Below are 26,846 nucleotides of genomic sequence, written 5' to 3' on the forward strand. Positions count from 1 at the left end.
GGGAGGGACGCTGACAAATCACGGACTGCCATCGTTCATCGCCACACACACCTCATTTCAGGCAGGGGGGGCTGGTTACCGTGGCAACCCATGAACCAATCACTCAACGCTGCATCTTTCACTTCCGGGCGAACAGGGAAAACAACTGGCCAATCACAGAGCGCAGCTCCTAACAGTCAGCGCGTGCTTGAAGCTGGAAACCGTGGCAACGCACGAACCAATCACACAACGCTGTATGTTTCACTTACTCTGGATTGGTGGAGCGATTGACCAATCACACGGCACCATTTATCAATTCTAGCGCAACGGTAACCACGGGAACGCAGGAACCAATCACAGAGCGCAGCTCCTCACAGTCCCGCGTGCCTCTCCCTCAGGCCGGAGCTGGTCACCAAGGCAGGTGGCTTGGTTAGTATGGAAACTCGCTGACCAATCACACATCAGTCTTTCCTCCTAGCCACACCCACTCTTCTGTCAGCTGTCTTATTGTGTTAAGCGTTAAGGTTTGTTTTGTTAAACATGACGCAACACAGCATAATTTCATTCTTATTTCTCTCAGCTGTAAACAATCAGAGGAACTAGAACATGAACACTAAATGTCGTGAATAAACACAGAAGTACACAAATTAAAAATAAATATAGTTGACACTTTGTGTGGTCCACTGCCCAATTTCACACGTTTTTATTAGTTATAAATTGTAGCATCTTTATATAAAACCAGACAAAATGAATCAGAAATGAAATCACTGCAAGGAAAAAAAACAAACTGTAAACCGCAAAAAAAAAAGTCACAGCAGATAAAATAACCTTTGACTGCAAATGAACTTGCATTAAAATACAGAGAGGTGAAAAGAGAGTAAGAAAAATAAAAGAGACAGAGAGAGAGAGAAAGAGAGAGAGAGAGGGAGAGGCAAAATAAAAAGAAAGACAGCGAGAGAGGGAAAAATAAAAAGAAAGAGACAGAGAGAGAGGGAAAAATGAAAAAAGAGAGACAGAGAGAGAAAGAGAGAGAGAGGGAAATGGAGAGAGAGAGAGAATTTCTGATAATAATGAGTAAAAGAGTAGACTCTGTGTGCTGGAGTTAACCGTTAAAGCCCTGCCCTGATCTCTCTCCCTCATCCTGACATCATTTAGTGAGTATTGAACAGATTTCCCTTCTTCTATAAGCAATAAAAGGTCAAAGGTCGCACTGCTGCCATGGTGACAGACATCTGACACATCTGGTGTTTTGGTGTGGCTTAAGAATATTTAAATTTTAAATACCGCAAAAAAATTTTAACAAATAAAAACAATAACTTAAATAGAAGTGCTAAAAAACACAATTTAGGTTTTTGGAGCCCTTTCAATAAAATAACTCAGGGGAGTATAAGGACGTCCGTTATGTTACAATGAAGCCTAAAAATATAAAATGACCATCAGTGTCATCAGATCATCACGGCTAAAGTAAGGGTTCTGGGTATAATACTCTTCAGATCCATCCCAGTGCTTCACAGTTTCCCATCATGCTGTGCCGTTTGTGCTTAGGGCCCATGCTGGGTGGTTATCAGTTCTGACCCTGCGTTTTCCCATCATGCTGCACTCTCAGGGACTCTGTGTCCTCCTGTATGCTCCCAGCTCGGGGATTCTTTCCCATCATGCCGTGGGCTCGGGCTCAGCAGTGAATTCCATGTTCCCGCCCACTCCCTCTGTCTCTCGCTGCTCCTGTTCCCTCCTGCGCCGGTCGTTCTCCCACTCTACAAAGGAGTCGAACAGGCTGGGCCAGGCCTCATCCTCGCTGTAGTTGCTCAGATCAGGCCCAACACTCTGTGTGAAGTTGAGGAACATGTTCCAGGTGTCACGCGAGATGCCGCGCACGCCGCATGGGTTGTCTGACAGGAAGTGGAGCCAGCGCTCGAGCACAGGTGGCATGTCTAACGTGAACACCAGCCTCCAGAGGGCGATGGCAATGCAGCGCTGTAGTGAGCGCTGGCCCTCGCCGCAGTCCAGCCCGAACTGGAACGTGAAGCGATACAGGTCCTTAAAGTTCTCCTCAGAGCGACACTCGTCTAACATGGCTGAGAAACGCTGAGAGATCCCCTGCACCGAGTCGGCATGGATCGCCTTACAGCCCTCCACAAACTCATGCCTACAGGAAGAGAGAGAGAGCTAAAGAACTGGTGCACTAAAAAGATTATTTAAAAAAATCCTAAATAAACTACAAACAACATTTAAAAAGTTCAATGAAGGTTCAAGCTAAGGCTGCACGATTATGGCCAAAATGATAATCCCGATTATCTTGATCAATATTGAGATCTCGATTATATATCACGATTATAAATTGATTTTAGTGACAACATATTTTTATTGCACTTTCACATTTATTAAGTTTTCTCATGCCACTATATAATACATGCAGGCATGAGAAAACTTGAGCTTGTCAATTATGACAGAATTTAGGAACATAGTGTGAGAGATGACACATTACTTTACCTTCTGATAAACTAAATCTAATATTTTCAGTTAATTTTAGAGGCTGTATGCAAAAAACAACCGTTAACCTGTTCCACCTTGTAAACAAATACAATAAACCTCAATGTTCAGTGTTTGAAGTCTGCTCCTCTTAAATATATTTAAAGCTACATGATTAGACATTTTCCACTGTCCTGGTTCTGGGCTGGAGTCAGTTCTTGAACCGCTCTGTGTGTATTGTGTAGATATCTGAATAATCTCATATAGGATGTGATTGGGTGAGTTCATTTACCTGCCAGATGCAAAGCGCTTTAGTGTAATGGTGTTCGTTACTGACACTCCGATCAGGAATTTTACAGACGATACGATCCAGATACCAATCTTTTTTGTTTAAGCTTTAAACAGTTAAATGTAAGATCTCTGCTCGTGGTCACTGTTAAATTAATTAAAATAATAGCAATGAGAAATACTGTTGTTTAATTGATAAAATAAACACGCATAAAATATTTATTTTTAAATATTTTAATAAGAAAGAGTCCTAATTTAAAGTAGACTAACACAAAAATGATCCATATTAGGAAAAAGGCTAATAGCTTTCTACGGAAATAGCGAACTAAGCTTAATGTCAAAGTAATTAAACATTATTTCATTTATCATTTTATTTATATTTAATAAAGTTATAATAATATCTTTTTTTATATGAAATGATTTATTTATAACTTTCTGTCTTTACATTTTAGTAGTTTTATTTTTGTTTGTTTATCAGTTGTTCATTTTAGATCGGTTCCCCAGTACAGTGTCCATGTCTGCAGATAATATTGTGTCTTTGGGGGGATTAAATCAAAACATGGAAACTGGAGTTGACATTTCTAGTGATATCTGGCAACCGTGAGTTTAAATTAATTAGAGTTAGTGAAGGAGAGCTGCAGTGTACTGTATGTTTACAGACTGAACAGTTCTACTCTTGATTATGATTGGTGAGATTTTTTTAATAAAGAAGTTTAAATTAAACCCACCTTGTAGCGTTAACATTGGTGAAAGGTGAAAGTTCAGGTCATTTTGAGTGATCAATAAAAGATGGCGGTTTGTGAGATTGGGAAGTTGAAGCAGATGATGTACAGAGTTACTTGTCATCATAATGGCTTCTCTGCAGTATTTACACACTTGTTCGGATGACTGAGGAGATGAAAAGCAGTGTGAAAGTAACTGTTGCGCGGTGTAGATGCATTTTGGACTTCCTGTAGTCTTTATTCCGATTGTATTATACAACTCCGAACAGGTTACTCACACCGGTGTGAATAAATATTTATTCACAGTCGCACAAAATACTTTTCAGTCGCAAATGCGAGTGAAATGGTCACACTGTAGAGCCCTGAGTTTATTTGCAAGGTTTTTCCCGTTCGGCGTGATGACGTTTAATGTCCCTGACAACCTCTATAGTACCATTTAGCATCATGTTAATGTCATGATTTCCCCTCGCACAAAGCGCTGGAGCTCGAAGCGAAGCTGGCAGCTCGAGGGCTAAAATGCTAACACCGTTTCGGGGTTTTGGTATTACAAAATGACGTCACCCCTGCGTCGCTCTATGGTGATTGGCTGTAAGTGTAGGAAGCGCTTGATTTGTTCTGCAGTGGCATTTTCTATTAGCAGAGGATGAAGTTTAAACGTCAATATTGCAGTCGATCATGTTCATTTAATCGTGGGGAGTCAAAATCATAATCGCGATCAATATTCGATTAATTGGGCAGCCCTAGTTCAATCAATAAGCAATGCCGTGTTTATTAGAAAGCAACATTAGAATTTGGACTTGAATACTAATTAAAACTTAGTTTATGGACAAACACACACACACACACACACACACACACACACACACACACACACACACACGTTTTGATCCCTCACCTCGTGAACTTGCACATGGTTGCAGCCTGAAACTTCCAGGCGAGCACCAGCACCCTGAACTCGGCCGGATCCACGTGCAGATCGTTACAAAAACGCTCCATTCCTTCTTCCAAGATGGCGTCCTCATACTCATCCTTATAACACATAAACATCTCCTCTATCCGAGCCAAAGAAAGCCCCTCCCCGTCCTGCACAGGCTCCTCCCTCCTCACATCAGAAAGGGGTGTGGTCACAGAGGTGTCCGTGGTTACTTCTGGTGACTTGGTGCCGTTGACATCGGCAGGAAACTTGGCCTCCTCTTTGGGCCCACCTCCTCCTCCACTTCCTTTTTTGCCATGGGACTTCCCAGCATCCTTTTCACCACTTTTGCTGCCCAGAGAGGATGTTGGGTTTTTACATTTATTCACACACTGGCCCATGGCGTCCTCGCTCTCCCTTCTCCTCCTGTCTCTCTCTTCCTCTTTATCACGCCTTCTCCTTCCTGACTCTCCTCCTCAGGCCCGCTCGGCTCCGGCTGAACGCCACCTGACAGCGGTCACCATGCCCTAAAGAACAACATGGAGAAAAAGTTTTTTATTTTTTACTGTGTTTGAGAAAATTAGAATCAGTCACCGTGCCTTACCGAATCAGAATCAGTCACCATCCTTACCGAATCAGAATCAGTCACCGTGCCATACCATATCAGAATCAGTCACCGTGCCTTACCGAATCAGTCACCATGCCATACCGAATCAGAATCAGTCACCGTCCTTACCAAATCAGAATCAGTCACCGTGCCTTACCGAATCAGAATCAGTCACCATGCCATACCGAATCAGAATCAGTCACCATGCCATACCGAATCAGAATCAGTCACCGTGCCTTACAGAATCAGAATCAGTCACCATGCCATACCGAATCAGAATCAGTCACCATGCCATACCGAATCAGAATCAGTCACCATGCCATACCGAATCAGAAACCGTGCCTTACCAAATCAGAATCAGTCACCGTGCCTTACCGAATCAGAAACCGTGCCTTACTGAATCAGAATCAGTCACCGTGCCTTACCCAATCAGAGACAGTCACTTAATTTAATTTATCTTTGAACCATTTCTACCCAAGTATAAACTAATTCTAGACTTGCTAACAATCTACCCGTCTCTAGTTTATCGTAATCGGCCCATCTACAAAGAGCAGCAATGATACTGTCGAGGGGTAGTCATATGGGACAGCTCTATACTATAAATAAACACAGAATTGTAGACAAGCGGTTGTCAGATTAGTGCTAAATCAAATGCGTGATGTCATTATGAGAATGAGTCACAGGGCGGAGTCAGCGGTGTGGTTGGATAAGGATTCATGCTTGGCTGGTGATTAGATGTGTATTGTGCAATAGCAACACTCCCTCGTGTGTTTCAACACTCCAGCAGGGCTGAGTCAAAGGTAATGGTTTCGGTTAGATTCCTGAAAACATTCGTACACTCTGAGGAACTTCATCAGCTCTGCTGGGAAACAAGTGGAGTAAACATCTTACCACTATAGCACCATGAATCAGCAAGGCATGACCTGCAGCACCGAGAACCTCCACACACACTGTATAAACATAACCAGAAGAATCTGATTCTAAAAAACACTTCTGATCCGATCACACAGGACGCATGTTAATGCCAGGTGTGAACAGTGCCTCAACAAACCAGAATCCGAGAGTCACATTCCGACACAATAACCCAACAAACCAGAATCCAATGCTGTGTCCGAAACCGCCCCCATATGCTGTATAGTGCACTAAATCGGGTGTCAGACATTTTGTAGAGGTGTCCAAATTCTGAGCGAACTTCATTTCCTACATTCATTCACTCGTTTATACCCACAATGCACTCTGATTTCGAGTGTACAGCTGATGTACACTCACCAATGCTCGATTTCCCATAATCCAACGCGAGACGGCGATAGAATGCAAAAGAAAAATAAACATGGCGGATGGTAATACTGGAGGCGGCAACTTCTACAAACGTAAGTGTAACTTTTTAGTAATTAAAAAACATATATCTAAGTGGAATGAAACATTATTGACAGTATTTATTTTCAGCCACTTACTGGTTTGCGATTTAACTTTTAAATGACCAACAGCACACATTTGGATTGTTCACATATATTAGTTAATACTGTATATTACAGTATACCCATACATATTAGAAAATAACATATTGTTGACTTTTTAATTAATTTAGGGACTAATGGATAAGATTTAATTGCGTGTTTCTGACAGGTGATGGATGGATCTTGTCATCAGTTATTTAGTTAACAGCTGGATGTATATTGTGTAATGTCTTTTTGCTGATAGATGGCATTTTCGAGCGAACAAAGCATGACTCAAAGTTGTTGCTCTTTCTGAAATACGCCTTTTCTTCTCCTCAAGAAAAAGAAGTTTCTCCAAAACTAGGCAGACGGAGTAGATGTTACGGCAGGTTTACCTCAGGAGTCAGCTCGAGGACACTGACAGGAAACCCCTCGAAAACCCAGCGAAAATAGTTCTCTTCTACTTTTTAAAAAGAAACAAATAAAATTAAAGACAGTAGTATTTTTATTCTTTTTTATTTTTAAATATAATACATAAGCATAATAGTAAATAAACTTGACACGCCGTTGTTTTTGTTCTCTTTATCAATAAACATGACGAATGAACAGTGAGAAAATGAACGGTTTTACAATACAATCCGTAATGTCCGCAGCAGACTGCTCTCTGACGCATGGTATTTACGTCAGTGTCCGAATTTGCTCACTCGTTTTCCTTCACTTCTTCCCCATATAGTGGACTCAAATGCCATTCGCTATGTAGTTAATGAATGAGTGAACAAGTGAGCGATTTTGGACACAGCTCAAGAGTCAGGCTCTGATGCAATACCAAACAAATCAGAATCCGAGAGTCAGATTCAGTCACCATCTTAACGAGTCTGTGATTCATATTTAGCCTCTACAGATCAATTTAAGTGGAATCTGGGGTGTCTAAAATTATCCGGAAAGGGCCGGTGTCAGTGCAGGTTTTCGTTATAACCAAGCAGAAGTCACACCGATTCTACTGAGAGCCAAGCTCAGCTGATTAAACAGGTGGAATTAGGTGTGGCTCCTGCTGGACTGGAAAGAAAACCTGCACCCACACCGGCCCTTTGCGAAGAAGATTGGACACCCTTGTGACAGACACTCACCATACCCTAGTGAATCATATTCAGATTCAGCCACAATACTTTAACGATGTGGTATCAGATTCAGATTCCAGTCATACCATTTCAAAGCAAAATGAAAATTAGGTCCAATCTAGAGTTGCAACAACTAATCGATAAAATGGATAATAATCGATTATGAAAATCGTTGTAATGAATCTCATTATGGATTAGTTGGTCTGCGCGCGGTGCGTGGGGAAGATTTACTCATTACATTACTTCTGTTACGAAAACACGCTTCGGTGAGTAAGTACTAAAGTTGTGTCCCAAATGAAGTACTGTACACTTACACTATGCACTCTGCACTACTGTCTAGTGTGCGGATTTTAGAAAGGTAATATCATCTTAAATATAAACCTAGCGTCTTTTTTTTTACTAATCGGAAGTATAAGCCACGACGGCGCATGACGTCATACGCACGCTAGCATTAGCAGATACCCGAGTCACAGACAATGACTTTCTTCAATTTACTTTCTGTCGCCGTTCCCTTTTATTCCCAACACGACCTCAGTCTCCATCAGACGGAGGAGAAATCATCACATGACAGAGGAAGAAAGTCTTCTAAGGCAGAGACCATTTTAAACACCATGGAAGTCAAACTGATGCACTAGGACAAACTTATGTTTATATCCAAAATGCTCCACTGCGTGTAAGGGGCGGGGAAACTGGTGCAAGCTGCTTAAAAGGTTTAGTTTAATTTAAGTTTATTGTCATTATATGGTGTATTTGCGAGCTTGCAGTGTAAATTCTGTCGTTTATTATAATGGAAGTGATGTGTTAGAAACGAGGTCGCGTTGCTGATCACGCGCGGTGTAGACGCGCTGATACAGAGTGTAGCGCGAGTAAGATCTGTAATGTCTAATTAAAACACTATGATCAAAAGTAAACACAAATAAAATTATATGTCTAAAGGCAGTGAGTAACAGAATCCACAAGGTGCAGTGAAAGGGAGTTTTTATTATTAATTTAGGACTGTAGTTTAATTCTGTGCTTTTTGTGCATCCAATGCTTAAATACTATAAAATAAATATATATACACACACACTGTATCTCACAAAAGTGAGTACACCCCTCACATTTTTGTAAATATTTGATTATATAATTTCATTGACAACACTGAAGAAATGACACTTTGCTACAGTGTAAAGTAGCGAGTGTACAGCTTGTGTAACAGTGTAAATTTGCTGTCCCCTCAAAATAACTCAACACACAGACATTAATGTCTAAACCGCTGGCAACAAAAGTGAGTACACCCCTAAGTGGAAATGTACAAATTGGGCCCAATTAGCCATTTTCCCTCCCCGGTGTCATGTGACTTGTTAGTGTTACAAGGTCTCAGGTGTGAATGGGGAGCAGGTGTGTTAAATTTGGTGTCATCGCTCTCACACTCCCTCATACTGGTCACTGGAAGTTCAACATGGCACCTCATGGCAAAGAACTCTCTGAGGATCTGAAAAAAAGAATTGTTGCTCTACATAAAGATGGCCTAGGCTATAAGAAGATTGCCAAGATCCTGACACTGAGCTGCAGCACGGTGGCCAAGACCATACAGCGGTTTAGCAGGACAGGTTCCACTCAGAACAGGCCTCGCCATGGTCGACCAAAGAAGTTGAGTGCACGTTCTCAGCGTCATATCCAGAGGTTGTGTTTGGGAAATAGACGTATGAGTGCTGCCAGCATTGCTGCAGAGGTTGAAGGGGTGGGGGGGTCAGCCTGTCAGTGCTCAGACCATACGCCACACACTGCATCAAATTGGTCTGCATGGCTGTCGTCCCAGAAGGAAGCCTCTTCTAAAGATGATGCACAAGAAAGCCCGCAAACAGTTTGCTGAAGACAAGCAGACTAAGGACATGGATTACTGGACCCATGTCCTGTGGTCTGATGAGACCAAGGTGAACTTATTTGGTTCAGATGGTGTCAAGCGTGTGTGGGGCAACCAGGTGAGGAGTACAAAGACAAGTGTGTCTTGCCTACAGTCAAGCATGGTGGTGGGAGTGTCATGGTCTGGGGCTGCATGAGTGCTGCCGGTACTGGGGAGCTACAGTTCATTGAGGGAACCATGAATGCCAACATGAACTGTGACATACTGAAGCAGAGCATGATCTCCTCCCTTCGGAGACTGGGCCGCAGGGCAGTATTTCAGCATGATAATGACCCCAAACACATCTCCAAGACGACCACTGCCTTGCTAAAGAAGCTGAGGGTGAAGGTGATGGACTGGCTGAGCATGTCTCCAGACCTAAACCCTATTGAGCCTCTGTGGGGCATCCTCAAACAGAAGGTGGAGGAGCACAAGGTCTCTAACATCCACCAGCTCCGTGATGTCGTCATGGAGGAGTGGAAGAGGACTCCAGTGGAACCTGTGAAGCTCTGGTGAACTCCATGCCCAAGAGGGTTAAGGCAGTGCTGGAAAATAATGGTGGACACACAAAATATTGACACTTTGGGCCCAATTTGGACATTTTCACTTAGGGGTGTACTCACTTTTGTTGGCAGCGGTTTAGACATTAATGGCTGTGTGTTGAGTTATTTTGAGGGGACGGCAAATTTACACTGTTACACAAGCTGTACACTCACTACTTTACATTGTAGCAAAGTGTCATTTCTTCAGTGTGTCACATGAAAAGATACCATCAAATATTTACAAAAATGTGAGGGGTGTACTCACTTTTGTGAGATACAGTGTGTGTATATATATGTATAGTATATACCACAGTCCTCAATTAATAATATATATTCTGGTGTGTGTGTGTGTTAGGTTCTTTTCTGTTTTGGACAAACTGTAAAGTTTTAGTCTGAAGTTTATATTTCTAAGACTCAGTTTGTGGATTTTATTTTAAGTAACAACAACAACAAAAAAGTGTACTGAAAGTTTGCCCCGCCCCCATCCGATTAATCTAAAAAATAATCGTCCAACTAATGGATTATGAAAATAATCATTAGTTGCAGCCCTAATCCAAACTAATGATTCGAGACTAGATAGTCAGAATCAGTCATCACTTCTTACAGAATCAGAACCAGTCAGAATCAGACACCATATCGAATCAGAGAGCTGGAGTTTTCAGGTTGCTAACAGGACTACTTGTCTCTTTATCCTGATTGGTTGAAGAGAAGTGTCGCTCCCGACTGATAAAATGTACACCTCAACTTGGACGCACCCACATAAACAGTACGAACCAATCAGGAGGCTCACCCGAGTGTCGGAGCTGAGGACAGTGGTGTCATCTGAGAGAGGTCCATCGCCCGGAAGTCAGCATCCGTTAACCTGAAACACAAGAGACCGGATATTTAACTTTATATCACCATCATATAGTGCTCACTACGGTGATGAAGGCTATCCCACACCCAATATAACCTCCTGTCCTGCACACACACACAATCAAAGTGGGTGCAGTATGGCATAGTCTCAGCAGACCTTTGTATACTTTTCTGGCCACGAGGTTCAGGATCTTGAAATCTGACTGGCTCTCTGCACTTACATGTGGTGATTTGTGATGCAAACACAAGAGTTTTTGAAGTTTTGTCACTGAACTGGAAGAAAAAGAAAAATCACTGAATCTCATTTTTAAATATTATTAAAGCTTAAAGAAAAAAAATTATGTGATATTCCTGATATCTCCCTGATAATACCATAATAATAATAATTCACTTTAAAAGTCCTTGTTGAGAAGGCGAGTCACACTAATGAAGCACAATACAGTTAGTTTACCCTCATAAACACTGAGGAGTCCTGAGACGTAAACACTGGGCTGTGTCACAAACTGCATGCTAACGTATTAACTAGTCATCACTGGGGTCATTGCTACGGAGGCATATTACTGAGTAGGGGTGTAACCATCGGACAATTTGGATCAAAGCATCGATTTAAATGAATCAAGCTAACAATAGCCAAGCTTCCATACACTTTTTGAGCTTTTCTGTGATTGACAACGTGCGTAAAAAAAAATTGCGGTCTCTTTGCCTGTTTCCATCCAATTGGCATTTTACAGATAAAATGGTGTGCATGAAGACATCATCTTTAAAAAACACCACCAACAAATTGTTTTAAGTTTTGGTGCATCTCAAAAGAAATCTTCCCTTGAGCCATTTCCATACATAATTTTATGTATATCGCAAATTGTGTACTGTTTGCGTTCCACATGTCCTCAAATCTTTGTAAAATGGAGAGTATTGAGAGTATGGCATGAAATTGGCCAGCTTATTGCCATATTAATTTCACAAATAATTGCAATTGTATGAAACATCAGAAGACGACATCAGAACGGAGCAGTTGCGTGTCTGATTGGACTGCGAGTAACTGCCCTTATGTGACGAAGCCCATGGGTCTAGAAGAGACCACACAATTGCTCTCGGAGGTAGCGATGGAGAGACACGTCATGGTGGTAACATTTTAGAAAGTCACGGCCCACGTTTCAGACGCTGTGCGAATTAATTGGTTCTGATGTTGCATCCATCGCAGGTTGCCATGGACCATCGGTTCTGACCTTGTTCAGGCTCACAAACTGCGCCGAGTACAGCGTAGTGGGGGAAACGTTTGGGGTTAGTAAAATGCGCTGGATGGCACGGACATCCCTATTCTTCCCCCGATAGATTGATAAATTCTGTCACATGACACTTTTTTTTTGGAGCGAATGCCTATTTTTACACATTAGAAGAATCGACAGTGAATTTATGTGCTAAAGTAAAACGGATCAAAAATTATGTCAACGCTTGAGAAAATTTTGCGATAAGTTGCGTTTCTATCAGCTATAACGTTAAACATTTCAATGCACTAAATCTTTAATTTTTGCTAAACAAACAAACATATAAATAAATAAATAAACCCATAGATGGAAACGAAGCTAATCATTAATCAACTATTATTGAAAAAGGATTAACAATCAGTGTGTAAAAAAATAATAGATATTTTTGAAATCATTAAATAATTTATAGACCAGCAAAGTGATTTGTCCGTAATCCTCATATACTTTTAACATAGTCCTTTCAGCGTCATCATCCTTCGTGAAGAAACAGCAGTCCCTATCCAGACTCCGGAAAAAAAATTGTTCACATACTCGTAGGTTGAAAATGAAATCGAACCGTATCGTATCGTAACAGTGGGATCAGTGGGATCGTCAAATACTGAATCGTTGTCTTATGTGTCTGATGGAGCAGGCTGTCCAGCTAACTAAAAAAACTTAATTATTGCGAACAAAAAAGGTGAAGAAGATTAAAACCAGTAATTCAACACTTACAGAAATGAAAAAGCCTGTAATTTATCTCCTCACTATCGTATCACGATTCTTTCTGTTTCTTTTATGATCTCCAGCGTCCACATTTACAGTGTCCCTTCTTACTCAGTGTTCTCTCCTTCCCTGCCTACTGTTCTACCAGGTGAGTCCTACCTACTGACTCCACCCCTTCCTCTCTCCACCTTCTGTAAATTACTAATTATATAAATAAATATTCAGCGCATTCGTGTAAACAAATCATTACAAATCATCAAAACAAATCATCTACAGTACAAACAAACTCTACACTCCACACGTTACATTATTACACTTCACATTATTACACTACACAAATTACACTACACATTATTACACTACACTTCACATTGTTACACTACACTTCACATTATTACACTACACAAATTACACTACACACATTATTACACTACACACATTATTACACTACACTTCACATTATTACACTACACTTCACATTATTACACTACACACATTATTACACTACACTAGACATTATTAAACTACACACATTATTACACTACACACATTATTACACTACACACATTATTACACTACACTTCACATTATTACACTACACACATTATTACACTACACTTCACATTATTACACTACACACATTATTACACTACACTTCACATTATTACACTACACACATTATTACACTACACACATTATTACACTACACTTCACATTGTTACACTACACTTCACATTATTACACTACACAAATTACACTACACACATTATTACACTACACACATTATTACACTACACTTCACATTATTACACTACACACATTATTACACTACACTACACACATTATTACACTACACACATTATTACACTACACTTCACATTATTACACTACACACATTATTACACTACACACATTATTACACTACACTTCACATTATTACACTACACACATTATTACACTACACACATTATTACACTACACTTCACATTATTACACTACACTTCACATTATTACACTACACTTCACATTACACTACACAAATTATTACACTACACACATTATTACACTACACTTCACATTATTACACTACACACATTATTACACTACACTTCACATTATTACACTACACACATTACACTACACTTCACATTATTACACTACACTTCACATTATTACACTACACACATTATTATGCGTCACCACACATCAATACACGCATTATTACACCGCACATGTTATCACACTACTCTACACACGTTATTACACTACTTTACACACGTCACCACACTACACGTCAATGCACGCATTATTACACCGCACACGTTATTACACTACTCTACACGTTATTGCATTACACACGTTACTACACACGTTATTACACTCCACGCACGTCACTACACCACGCACATTGTTACACTACACACGATACTACACATCACCCGTCCTCCTCACTCACACCATCACTGATACACTCCAACATTATCACTTAGAAGTGTGGGGTTACTACTGAACTAAACACTGAGAAAGGTGTGTGCGTCTGTGTGTGTGCACGTGTGCACAGTTTAATGTAACTGTTTATCTGTAATAAGGGATGCCTCAGTCTGGGCATGTCAGGGCAAAACACCACACACACACACACACACAAACACACACACGCAAACATACTGACGCGCACATACACAGATACACACATGCATGCGCACGCACACACAGTTTGGTAAAGTGTTGTGGCTGAATCTGACTGATTCATTAGGGTATGGTGAGTGTGTCACAGGGGTCCAATCACAGGGCCGGTGTGGGGGCAGGGTTTCATTCTCATCCAGCAGGAGACTCCACCTGTTTAATCAGCTGACCTCGGCACATGAAGACACACAGATACACACACATGCATGGACACACACACCAATACGTAGATACACAGATACCCACATGCATGCGCATACACACACACACACACACACACACACCAATACGTACACATAGATACACACATGCATGCGCACACACACACACACCAATACGTAGACACACAGATACACACATGCATGCGCGCACACACACCCCCTAATACGTAGACACAGATACACACACATGCATGCACACACACATCAATACATAAACACACAGATACACACATGCATGCACACAACCATCAATACGTAGACACACAGATACACACATGCATGCACACACCCACCAATACATAAACACACAGATACACACACACACATACTGAAGCACATGCACACACAGACACACTTGCAAACACAAGACAGATGTAAACACACACAAAGACAATCACATAGATATGCACATTGAAGCGCACAGTCAAATGCACATACACAAAAAAGCAAACACACACACAGACACACACACAGACACACACACACACACAGACACACAGACACACACACAGACACACACACAGCCCTTTTTGAATAACACCATAATTTATATTGTACTTTAGTGATCTGTAACACTGCGCTGGAGTGGAAACACAACTCAACTGTTTTACACACATCATATACACACTCCGGCTCAGTGCAGTGTGTGTGTGTCCGAGAGTGTGTGTGTGGTTAATTAGTTTCATCTCAGTTGTTCTGGAACTATCCCTGAACCAGTCATTTTAATCAAAGTGGAGGGCGTTTTAGCCACTTTAAAGCCCTGAGAGCACTTTAACAAAGTAAACACATAAGTCTAAGTAAACAAAACAAATAAACAATCACACACACACACACACACACACACACACACACACACACACACACACAGAGAAGTTTGCAGAATTCTAGTGTGATACACTGATAAATATTATAGTCTTTTTTTATTATGAATTATTAATGAGTAATAAGTACAGATATAAAGGCTTTATATCGTGAACATGTTTTAAAAAGTTTAAAACAAAGTGTAATTGTTAAATGAACACACTTTATTCTGTTTATTTAAAAACTGCGGTTTTATGTAGAGATTTAAACTCGGATATTATAGTTATTTTAGCAATTAAATTAAACTTCAAATAAAAAGTAAAACAAAAGTTCAAGCAAACTAAGGTTAGCATTAGCATCGAGGCTAACCAGCGTAAAAGTTGACTGACACACACACACACACACACACACACACACACACACACACACAGATCCTTACAGAGTTTAGAGATAAAAACTCACCTTTACACGGAGAGGAGTTTCACATCAGTCCTGTGTGTGTCTCTCAGTCACACACACACACACACACACACACACACACACACACACTCTCTCTCTCTCTCTCTTTTACACACACACACACACACACACACACACACACAGCACTGTCCCTGCTGTAATCAGGCTACAATGCAACACACACTCTAACACTCCACTGCGATACACTCACACACACACACATTCTCTCTCTCACACACACACACACTCCAGCGAACTAAACATCACACACTCCTTTGTGTTCCTCTTCTGCTCTTCTTACTCAATGACTGAACATTATGGGAATTTTCCTCGCGTCACTTCCGCATCCTGCGTCACTTCCTCCAGCCGCAACTGTTTTTCTGTCTTGTTTGATAAAATATTATCAATTATCTATAAATTATTATCAATCATTATATTATTAAATATTTATTAATTAAATTATACACGAAAATCTACTCTAACCATCCAGAATGTAACATTAAATATTAATGATCGTTTTATTTAAGACAATATATTTGTAATGTTTTTGTACTCTCAAATTGTTCTAAAAAAATAACATTTACTTATTTATTTAATAGGATTGTGCTAAATAACTAACTAAATAAATAAATAAATAAATAACGTTTTTCTGTGTGTGTAGTCTGTCCTTCAGCCCCTTTATGTTTCTCTCATTTGTAACCTCTGTCTAGTTGACTCTTTAATTGAGTCGGTTCTTTAATTGAGTCGGTTCTTTAATTGAGTCGGTTCTTTAATTGAGTCGGTTCTTTGAAAGATTGAACTAAATGTATGATCTGGGTCTTTGAACGTTTTGATTCTTTAATCAAGTCGGCCCTTTTAAAAGACTCGAATCTGTGATTGATTCGGTTCTTTGCCGGAGTTGGAGCTTTAAACGAGTCAGCTCTTTGAATTTGTTCAAATATTGATTTAATTATCAATTGTATAAAAATTAAATGATATAAAATTATTCAATTACATACACTTATTAATTATTAGCATTGAATATAATACAAGATTTAAAAAAAAATTAGTTGTTAGAAGTAGTAACATAGTTACACACACAACCACACACACACACACACACACACACACACACACACACACACACACACACACACACCCTATAAATATACACCGATCAGCCGTAACATTAAGAAGGTCCCCCTTGTGGCACCAAAACAGCTCTGACCCATCGTGGCATGGACTCCACAAGACCTTTGAAGGTGTGCTGTGGTATCTGGCACCAAGATGTTAGCAGCAGATCCTTTAAGTCCAGTAAGTTGTGAGGTGGGGCCTCCATGGATCAGACTTGTTTGTCTAGTACATGCCACAGACACTCTATCAGATCGAGATCTGGGGAATTTGGAGGTAGGATCAACACCTTGAACTCTTTGACATGTTCCTCAAACCATTCCTGAATATTTTTCGGCACACTGCCTCCGCTGGCTTGCTTCCTTCCCATAGTGCATCCTGGTGCCGTCTCTTCCCCAGGTAAGAGCCGCGCACACACATGCACCCGGCCTTCCACATGATGTAAAAGAAAACGTGATTCATCAGAATCAGTGTTCTGACTCATTTCTATCAGAGCCAGCATGAACTTTTTCAGCAGTTTGTGCTACAGTAGCTCTTCTGTGGGATCAACATCAGTGAGCCTTGGTATCCCATGACCCTGTTGCTAAATCACTGGTTGTCCTTCCTTGGACAATTTTTGGTAGGTACTAACCACTGCATACTGAGAACAACCCCACAAGACCTTCTGGTTTGGAGATGCTCTGACCCAGTCATCCAGCCATCACAATTTGTCCCTTGTTAAAGTCACTCAGATCCTTACACTTGCCCATTTTTCCTGCTTCAAACACATCAACTTCGAGAACTGTTCACTTACTGCCTAATATATCCCACCCCTTGACAGGTGCCACTGTAATGAGATAATCAATGTTAGTCACTTCACCCGTTTTAATGTTATGGCTCATCAGTTAATATATAATGGTAAATTCAAGTGTTACCTGCAATTTCTTTGATTTTAGCTAAGAGGAGAGAAATAAACAATTTCTTTAGGTGTTCATATATGTTGCCTCCTACAATCTCAGGAGTTCTTTGCACAGCCGAAGAACGAGTTTCATCCAAAACATGCTATTTAAGTGATTCATCACAGGAAAGATGAAACCCTTCAATCTGGTGCCAAGTTAAATTATTGATTATAGATTGTAATGTTTTTAATGAATGGGCTTTTAAAATACATACTTTTATACATATCTGTACATATTACATTAAAAGCCCTTTGGACTGTTGTAAGTGCAATATAAATAAAGATTTGTTGCGATATAAATAAGGACGTTCGAAGAGGGCAATAAGTGAATTAATACTCAAAATAAGTTATTATATCGTGTTATAGCTAATCTACACATATAAATTGTCCAATAATACCTATCCTGCGTATATGTGACGCAGTGAGAGCCGGTGTAAAAGCACTGAGGCTGCGCACTAGTAGCGCATATTCTACAAGCCCGAACACAGTGGAGCAGCATGTTTGACGTCATCAGTTCTGCGACAGTGGAATAAAATTGACAGAAGAGGTAACAGCGGTGCTTTTTCTGTTATTGTGATCTTTAACTAAATAAGTTAATTAATTAAAAATTGATTTTGAATAAATACAATTTATGAAACTTTTATGCATGTTTTCCTTCTTTAATAAATCGTTATAGGTTGTACCTCATTTATTTATTTATTTATTCCCCCCCCCCCCCCCCCCCCCCCCCAGCCCATAATAAATGATAATTTTCTGTAAATGCCAGCAGTGCAGGACAGATTAAACTAATTCACTACAGTGTAAACATAGCACAGATATTTCAGTAACAGGTAAATACAATCCATTGTATTGATTATAGACTCTTCCCCCAGTCTAGTATATCATGGCATGAAGTCATATTTGTTTATGTTTATAGATAACAGTGAGTCATACAGAGTCAGAAACCACATCAGCAGGTCTGTTTCAGATACTGAAAACCTCCACAAGGCAGACTGAGGACACTAACACAGTGTGAGATGAACATTTAGTGCATCATGCTAAACTGGAGGCCATAAGATGGCATTACTTATTAGCTACATTAGCCTCATAAAAGCTTCAATGCAATACTGAGTGCAGTTACTGGGTTAGGGAGCACACACTGTACACAGGAACGAAGAGGGACACCAAGAAAAGTCCATTAGTAACTCAGCTGCTCTGTGTGTGTGTGTGTGTGTGTGTGTGTGTGTGTGTGTGTGTGTGTGTGTGTGTTTATCTCTCTCCTCTCTGTAGAAGCTGATGGTGATGGCGTTGAGGCGTGTGGAGGTTCTGGCCCTGTACCGACGGGTTCTCCGGATCGCTCGCAGCTGGCAGGCTCAGTCAACCCTCTCACATGATACAGAGACCGAGAGGAAGTACATCACACAGGAGGCACGCTCGCTGTTCAGACAGAACCAACACGTACGTAACTAACACACATGCACACATACACACACAGTCGGAAATTGACTCACTAAATGAGTCAGCTTTTTGATCAAGTTGTAATTAGATAGTAAGCTCTTTAATGGAGTCGGCTCCTTGGTCAATTCGGCTCTTTGGTTGAGTCGGCTCCTTGGTCGAGTCGGCTCCTTGGTCGAGTCGGCTCCTTGGTTGAGTCGGCCCTTTGGTCGAGGCGGCTCTTTGGTCGAGCCTGGTCTCTGATTGCCATTGACTTCTACTTGTTGGTAGATTTGGGTAAGACTGTTACTTTTGCAGTGTCATTTAATCAAAATGTTACCATAGAAATCTCATTTTGACATCTGTTCAGTTCATTAATCATCTTCTGTAAGTACTTTATCCTAGTCAGGGTCACAGTGACGGTCAATGTTGCTTTCGTTACATACATCAGATCTTCTCCACAGTTTAATAAAAAATTGGAAATGAGCCGTTAAGGGAGCCGAAAGAGTCGACTCTTACTGGTGAGATGAGCCAAATGATTTGACTCATTTAGACAGAATTTAGTTGAATGGTTGTAATTTCTACATGAAATCACACAAAAGTACACAGTGAACATTAGATCTGTGCCTCAGACTGTGTATTATTAAACTATCCAGTATGTAGTTAGCAGCATTCTCACTGGCTGTGGTGTATTGTTAAAATAATTTTTTATTAAAACCACACTGCCCTCTGGTGGATCCACAGGGAACCGGCTGGAACTGTCCAGTATTAAAAGTGCTCCATGTTATATTTTATTCATAAGTGAACAAACTACAGCACTAATAGTGCACAAATAAATGATCTGAGATGCAGATTGATCATCATGGAATAATGATAATAATAATAATAATAATAATAAACAACTACATTTTAAAGCACTTTTCATACACTTGGAAGCTCAAAGGGTTCTACAAATGTAGTAAAAAAAAAAAAAGTAATGTAATATAATTAATGGAAATATTTTGTCAGTTTGAGACAGAGATTAAACTGAATTTAACAATAATGTATTAATCTGTGTGTGTGTGTTTCAGCTGAAAGACCCAGAGTTAATCAGTAAGTGTGTTGCGGAGTGTGAGGCTCGAATAGAGATCGGTGAGTCACACACACTGCTGTTTTTATTAATACTAGTCATTACATAAAACATCCAGTCAAATCCAGGATATTAGCAGAACTGATCATATATGAGTAATTAGTCTCATTTTCTTTTTAAAGTTCTGAAGTCGTATAACAGTAATTTGATTTAATTTTATATAAATGAAATGGTCTAAAAAGGTATGAATTCTATCCATTAACCTTCATATTTTTACTGACATAAATTAACATAGATTTTTACTTTTAAACACTTAAATATATTTAGGAGTGAAGCATTTTTAACCTTCTGTGTGTTTGTGTTTATGAAAGGACTGCATTACAGAAATCCCTATCCCAGACCTGTGAGTTCATCTCTAATATACAACATCAACAATAATAATAATAATAATAATAATAATAATCTCTCTCTGTAGTTGTATCTTCCTCCGATGGGTTTGGCCACACAGAAAGGCAGAAAGCTCCGTGCACAGCAGCGACTCAGGAAACAAGCCAAGCCTGTATACTTACAGTCCCACGATGAGACATAAAACACACACACACACTGTCACTGTCTGTAAATTACTGTGTATATACTGCTATATTGAATAAAAGTGTTTTAAGTGTTGAAATGAAATGACATTTCTGAGTGAATAAAGTCTCTATAAATAATGTTTGTGTCATTTTTGAAAGAAAGTCAGACATCTTGTTCATGTTCAGTCTGTAATATAAAATAATATATAATATAAGAAGAGATAATGTCTCATGTGACCTGTCTCATGTGTTGTAAACAGAATAGCAGGTTCTTCATCTGGGCAGATTTCCATCTTCAGGTATTTTTCCTCTGTAATAATGTAATGTGTGTACAGTGATTGTGACGTACTGTATGTCTGACTGTATGAATGTTCCTCCTCAGCAGCGCACACACCACCAAATCTACTGGTGATACCATCATCAGTTATATACAGTGGTGCTCGAAAGTTTGTGAGAGTTTTCTATATTTCTTTATAAATATGACGTAAAACACCATCTGATTTTCAGAAGTCCTAAAAGTATATAAAGAGAACCAAAGGAAACAAAAATATTATACTTGTTCATTTATTTGCTGAGAAAAACATATCTATAAAGATAGTATATTTTATAACATATAAGATAGTACAAGTCCAATGTGTTTTAATCACAACATGAACATAAATGTGTAAAACATTTAAAAATGTGTAGAACATAAAAGTGTGTGTTTGATTTAATTACACACTATACTGCAGGTACAACAAGAGTGTATTTATTGCTGATAAACAAATGTAATAGTAGAAGTTTCATTACTGTTCAGTGTGTGTGTTTAAGCTACATTATACTGGATTACTCATAAACAATCTAATATGTAGGTTTATTTTATTTATCTCAGCTGCTTCATATTTACAGTCCTGACATTTCATCATCTAATGAACCACAACAAAGCATTGTAGAAGCAAAATCTTACCCATTATCATTATCCTTTTAAAATAGTAATAGTCACATACACTCACCGTCCACTTTAATAGGAACACCTGTACACCTGCTCATTTATGCAATTATCCAATCAGCCAAATACACACAACAGTCTCTATACAGAATGGTGAAAAAAACATCCTGTGAGCGGGTGTTCAGTGTGAAAATCCCAGGAGATCAGCAGTTTCTGAAATACTCAAACCAACCCATCTGGTACCAACAACCATGCCACGGTTAAAGTCACAGAGATCAGACTTTTCCTCCATACTGATGTTTGATGTGAACATTAACTGAAGCTCTTGACCTGCATCTGCATGGGTTTATGCATTGTGCTGCTGCCACATGATTGGCTGATTAGATAACTGCATGAATGTGCAGGTGTACAGGTGTTCCTAATAAAGTGGACGGTGAGTGTATGTTCTTCACAACACTTTGTAATGTTTATTTGTACAGGTTAATGTAATCCATAATCATCTGAGGTTGAGAATTGGAGATCAGATTGAAAATGGCTTCAGCCTGTAAAGAAGTGGAAAAGAGTAAAATGATCAGATATTCATCAGATTTATCAGAATCAATTATCAGACTCCTCACAAGAAAAATCAGTGTAAACACTGTGTGTGTGTGTGTGTGTGTGTGAGTGTGTGTGCGAGAGAGTGTGTTTATGTGTGTGTGTGTGAGAGTGAGAGAGTGTGTGAGTGTGTGTGTGTGTGTGTGTGTGTGTGTGTGTGTGTGTGTGTGTGTGTGGGTGTGGATGTGGGGGTGGGGGTGGGGGGGTGTATGTGGAACCAAGACAATCTGATTTGAAGGATTTGAACGATACAAACAGTAAAAGTAAATAATAAAAATCCTGATGGAAATATTTCAGAAAGGATTTTAAACTGATTCCTTCAGCTGAGAATCACTTGCTGCTGTTGAGGTCGGCCCACATGACTAGCCTAAAGTTTGGCGTGAGATTGCTATGGACGGTGCCACATGGACATCCTAAAGCTGACTGTGGATGTTCTCACTTGGACATCCTAATGATTAGAGTTACTAAAGACAGTTTACACTCAGCGCTCATTCATCATACAGTGGAGAACTTCACTTTGATACTATAGACTTAAAGCTAAAACTCTACTGAAATCAGAACTGCTCGACTCTATAACTGTAGAAGAGGAATGATTTATAATCACACTATCCCGTGTCACCCAGAACAGGAAGAGTTCCCTTTTGAGTCTGGTTCCTCTCAAGGGTTCTTCTCCTCATATGGTCTCAGGAAGTGTTTCCTCTCCACTGTCACCTCTGACTTGCTCATTAGAGATTTAAATCTAAAGCTAGATCCGGATTTCTGTAAAGCTGCTTTGTGACAGTGTCCATGTTAAAAGTTCTATTCAAATAAAATGTCAAAAGTCTGTCCTGTCTGTCTAAACACACTAAGTCACATTAAATAACTAGTGTGTGTGTGAGTGTGTGTGTGTGTGTGTTTCTGTCAGTAACTCACTGTAGTGTCTCCAGTGTACAGTGTGGATCCTTCAGTAGATCAGAGAGCAGCTTCTCTCCTGATTCTCCTGGATTATTGTGTTTCAGATTCAGTTCTCTCAGGTGTGATGAGGGGTTTGACCTCAGAGCTGAAACCAGAGCAGCACAACCTTCACCTGTAATACTGCAGCAATCCAGCCTGTAGAGAGATCAATAATTATAGATCAACCTACACACACACATACACACACACACACACACACACACACACACACTCACTCACTCACTCACTCACTCACTCACACACACACGTGTGTGATGATCTGACCTCAGTGTCTCCAGTGTACAGTGTGTGTGTGTGTGTGTGTGTGTGTGTGTGTGTGTACCTCAGTGTCTCCAGTGTACAGTGTGGATCCTCCAGTCCAGCAGAGAGCAGCTTCACTCCTGAATCCTGCAGTTTATTGTAACTCAGGTCCAGTTCTCTCAGTCTGGAGGAGTTTGATCTGAGAACTGAGGACAGAACTCTACAGCTTTCCTCTGTGAGCATACACTCACGCAGACTGGGAGAGTAATGATGATACATCAGAACACTGACATCTGAATGTATGTATTAGTGTAGTGTATATGTGTTTATTTATTTATTTATTTATTTATTTATTCATTTATTTTTTATTTAAAAAGTGTGACCCTTCTGTGATCTGCACACATGCAGTCAGAGAGAGATGCACAAATGAGAGAGAGGAAGAGATTAGAGTAATTATCTGATTAGAGTAATTACTGACGAGCATCATTCAGTCAGTTCACTCTTAATCTGTATGTAAAGAAAATTTATTAAACATAAACAAAAATAACATTCTACTGTATGTAATGATGTTCTCTTCAATACGCTCCTCATTCTCTTCACATACAGATTAAGAGTGAACTGACTGAATAATGATCGTCAGTAATTACTCTAATCAGTACCATTAGTGTTATATTAAAATAATAAACACTGCACTAATAAATTAAGAATAAAAGATACCTACTCAGCTTTTCTGGAGACTTTGACCACTGGCAGCAGATTCAGAAGACCTTCATCTGATGGTTGATATTTCATCAAGTTAAACACATCCAGATCCTCCTCTGAGTTCAGCAACACAAACACCAGAGCTGACCACTGAGCAGGAGAGAGTCTGACTCCACTGAGACGACAGTCACCTCCTCTGTTCAGGTAATGTTGGACTTCCTGCACTAGAGAATCATCATTCAGTTCATTCAGACAGTGGAACAGATTGATGGATTTCTCTGGAGATGGATTCTCCCTGATCTTCTTCTTGATGTACTCAACTGTTTCCTGTTTGCTGTGAGAACTGCTTCCTGTTTGGGGCAGTAGGTCTCGTAAGAGAGTCTGATTGGACTCCAGTGAGAGACCCAGAAGGAAGCGGAGGAACAGGTCCAGGTGTCCATTCTCACTCTGTAAGGCCTTGTCCACTTCACTCCTCAGGAGATCAGACATGTCTGACTTGGTGAAAAAACAAGACCAGGTTTGTTGTTTTGCAATCTTTTTGTTGATGAAGGAGAGAAATGTGTATAAAGCAGCCAGAAACTCCTGAACACTCAGATGTACAAAGCTGAACACCTTCCCCAGGTGAAGCCCAAACTCCTCTCTGAAGATTTGGGTACACACTCCTGAGTACACTGACACTTCTCTCACATCAATGCCACACTCTCTCAGGTCTTCCTCATAGAAGATCAGGTTTCCTTTCTCCAGCTGTTGGAAAGCCAGTTCTCCCAGTGCCAGGATACTCGCTCTGGTCTGCTGAGGATCAGGGTCACATTTCTGATGGTACTTTTGGTCCTTGTGTTTGATCTGAAAGATCAGGAAGTGTGTGAACATTTGAGTCAGAGTCTTGGGGATCTCTCCACGCTCTGCTTCACCCAACATTCTCTCTAGAACAGTGGCTGAGATCCAGCAGAAGACTGGGATGTGACACATGATGTGGAGGCTTCTGGAAGACTTCATGTGTGAGATGATTTTATTGGCCAGGCTCTGATCTCTGATCCTCTTCCTGAAGTACTCCTCTTTCTGAGGATCATTGAACCCTCGTACCTCTGTTACCTGGTCTACACACTCAGGAGGGATCTGATTGGCTGCTCCTGGTCGAGAGGTGATCCAGAGGAGAGCAGAGGGAAGCAGATTCCCCTTAATGAGGTTCGTCAGCAGCACATCCACTGAGACTGACTCTGTCACATCACACAGTCTCTCATTCTTCTGGAAATTTAGAGGAAGTCGACACTCATCCAGACCATCAAAGATGAACAGGACTTTGTTGATCTCACAGTCTATTAATCGTAATTCTTTTATTTCTGGGAAAAAGTGATGAAGAAGATCCATCAGACTGAGATGTTTCTGCTTCATCAGGTTCAGCTCTCTAAAGGGAAGTGGAAACATGAAGAAGACGTCCTGATTTGCTTTTCCTTCAGTCCAGTCCAGAATGACCTTCTGCACAGAGACTGTTTTTCCAATTCCAGCAACTCCTTTAGTCAGCACTCTTCTGATGGACTTGTCTTTAAAGAGATCATTACATTTGATGGGTGTCTCCTGTGCTGCTGGTCTCCTGGACGCTGTCTCAATCTGTCTCACCTCATGTTCATTATTGACGTCTCCACTCCAACCCTCTGTGATGTAGAGATCTGTGTAGATCTCATTCAGAAGTGCTGAACTTCCAGGCTGTGAGATTCCTTCATTAATTCTTTTACATTTCTCTCTCAGTCTGGATTTGAGTTCTCGCTGGTGCACAGAGACGAGTTCTGATAAAAAGAAGAATAAAATGTAAACTCTATGATCATCTCTGTTGACTATTGATATTTTCATAGCTGTGTATCATATGTAATGTCAGTACTGATCTGTTATTATATTGTGTTGATAAAAGCACATCATTATGATGAGACGTGTTTAATAAATTTCGAGCAGTTTCCTTCCTCTAAAGTTAAAGTGATGTTATAACCCCATGAGCTCTTACTGTTCTGCAGTGTGTTAGCGAGATCTGTGAGGTTCATGTTCTTCAGGAAGTGCAGTGTGATCTTCAGCACTCCCTCTCTGACACTGCTCTGATCCTCCTCATCCTCCACCTCCCTCTCAGAGCATGCTGGGTAATCTGGACTCAGGAGCTTCTTAAATCACTTCAGCTCATTCTTTATCAGACTGATGACTTTGTGCTCCAGCTCCTGATTAGAAACAGGAAGAAAAAAATACAAAAACACTATAATGTCACACGAGTGTGTGTTCATTACCGAATATAAAACTACATTTTGTCTGATTAATCATAAAGATTCTACACGCAGATGTAATAAAAAAAGTTCTGCACCAAATACAGCTTTGGGATTAGAATAGTGTATTCCAGGCCGA

The 26,846-nt window shown here is 40.1% G+C and overlaps 3 protein-coding genes across 10 annotated transcripts in view; 1 reads left to right on the forward strand and 2 right to left on the reverse strand.

The window, feature by feature from the left end:
* LOC108261647 (NACHT, LRR and PYD domains-containing protein 12) overlaps positions 1-26,846 on the reverse strand; it is a 168,014-nt gene that overhangs the window by 92,778 nt on the left and 48,390 nt on the right. For 6 of the 8 annotated variants that reach the window (XM_053684641.1, XM_053684647.1, XM_053684664.1 and 3 more), the window contains exons 10-11: positions 23,845-24,018; positions 23,481-23,657 (exon numbers count right to left, since the gene is read on the reverse strand). In XM_053684641.1, the coding sequence (XP_053540616.1) occupies positions 23,481-23,657; positions 23,845-24,018 (351 nt within the window). The remainder of the gene's footprint in view (positions 1-23,480; positions 23,658-23,844; positions 24,019-26,846) is intronic. The other 2 variants (XM_053684643.1, XM_053684686.1) reach the window with 1 other exon arrangement.
* On the reverse strand, positions 667-16,279 carry dcun1d3 (defective in cullin neddylation 1 domain containing 3). Its single transcript, XM_053684803.1, has 4 exons — positions 15,949-16,279; positions 10,750-10,821; positions 4,354-4,898; positions 667-2,125 (listed from the first exon to the last, which is right to left on the reverse strand). The coding sequence occupies exons 3-4, from the start codon at positions 4,770-4,772 to the stop codon at positions 1,633-1,635; spliced, it is 912 nt and encodes a 303-aa protein (XP_053540778.1). The 5' UTR covers positions 4,773-4,898; positions 10,750-10,821; positions 15,949-16,279; the 3' UTR covers positions 667-1,632.
* Positions 18,470-21,183, forward strand: lyrm1 (LYR motif containing 1). Its single transcript, XM_017477701.3, has 5 exons — positions 18,470-18,539; positions 19,262-19,429; positions 20,476-20,536; positions 20,846-20,877; positions 20,950-21,183. The coding sequence occupies exons 2-5, from the start codon at positions 19,268-19,270 to the stop codon at positions 21,061-21,063; spliced, it is 369 nt and encodes a 122-aa protein (XP_017333190.1). The 5' UTR covers positions 18,470-18,539; positions 19,262-19,267; the 3' UTR covers positions 21,064-21,183.

The sequence above is a fragment of the Ictalurus punctatus genome, chromosome 1, assembly GCF_001660625.3.
Source record: "Ictalurus punctatus breed USDA103 chromosome 1, Coco_2.0, whole genome shotgun sequence".
In the NCBI taxonomy this organism is placed as follows: domain Eukaryota; kingdom Metazoa; phylum Chordata; class Actinopteri; order Siluriformes; family Ictaluridae; genus Ictalurus; species Ictalurus punctatus.

What these genes read in the sequence shown, in the direction of transcription:
- dcun1d3 (XM_053684803.1), bottom strand. Translation starts at nt 4,772, where the DNA reads ATGGGCCAGTGTGTGAATAAATGTAAAAACCCAACATCCTCTCTGGGC. An exon ending in ACCATGTGCAAGTTCACGAG is followed by an intron (nt 2,126 to 4,353) that starts GTGAGGGATCAA and finishes CTCTTCCTGTAG; the next exon opens with GCATGAGTTTGTGGAGGGCT.
- lyrm1 (XM_017477701.3), top strand. Translation starts at nt 19,268, where the DNA reads ATGGTGATGGCGTTGAGGCGTGTGGAGGTTCTGGCCCTGTACCGACGG. An exon ending in TGAGGCTCGAATAGAGATCG is followed by an intron (nt 20,537 to 20,845) that starts GTGAGTCACACA and finishes TGTTTATGAAAG; the next exon opens with GACTGCATTACAGAAATCCC. An exon ending in GAAATCCCTATCCCAGACCT is followed by an intron (nt 20,878 to 20,949) that starts GTGAGTTCATCT and finishes CTCTCTCTGTAG; the next exon opens with TTGTATCTTCCTCCGATGGG.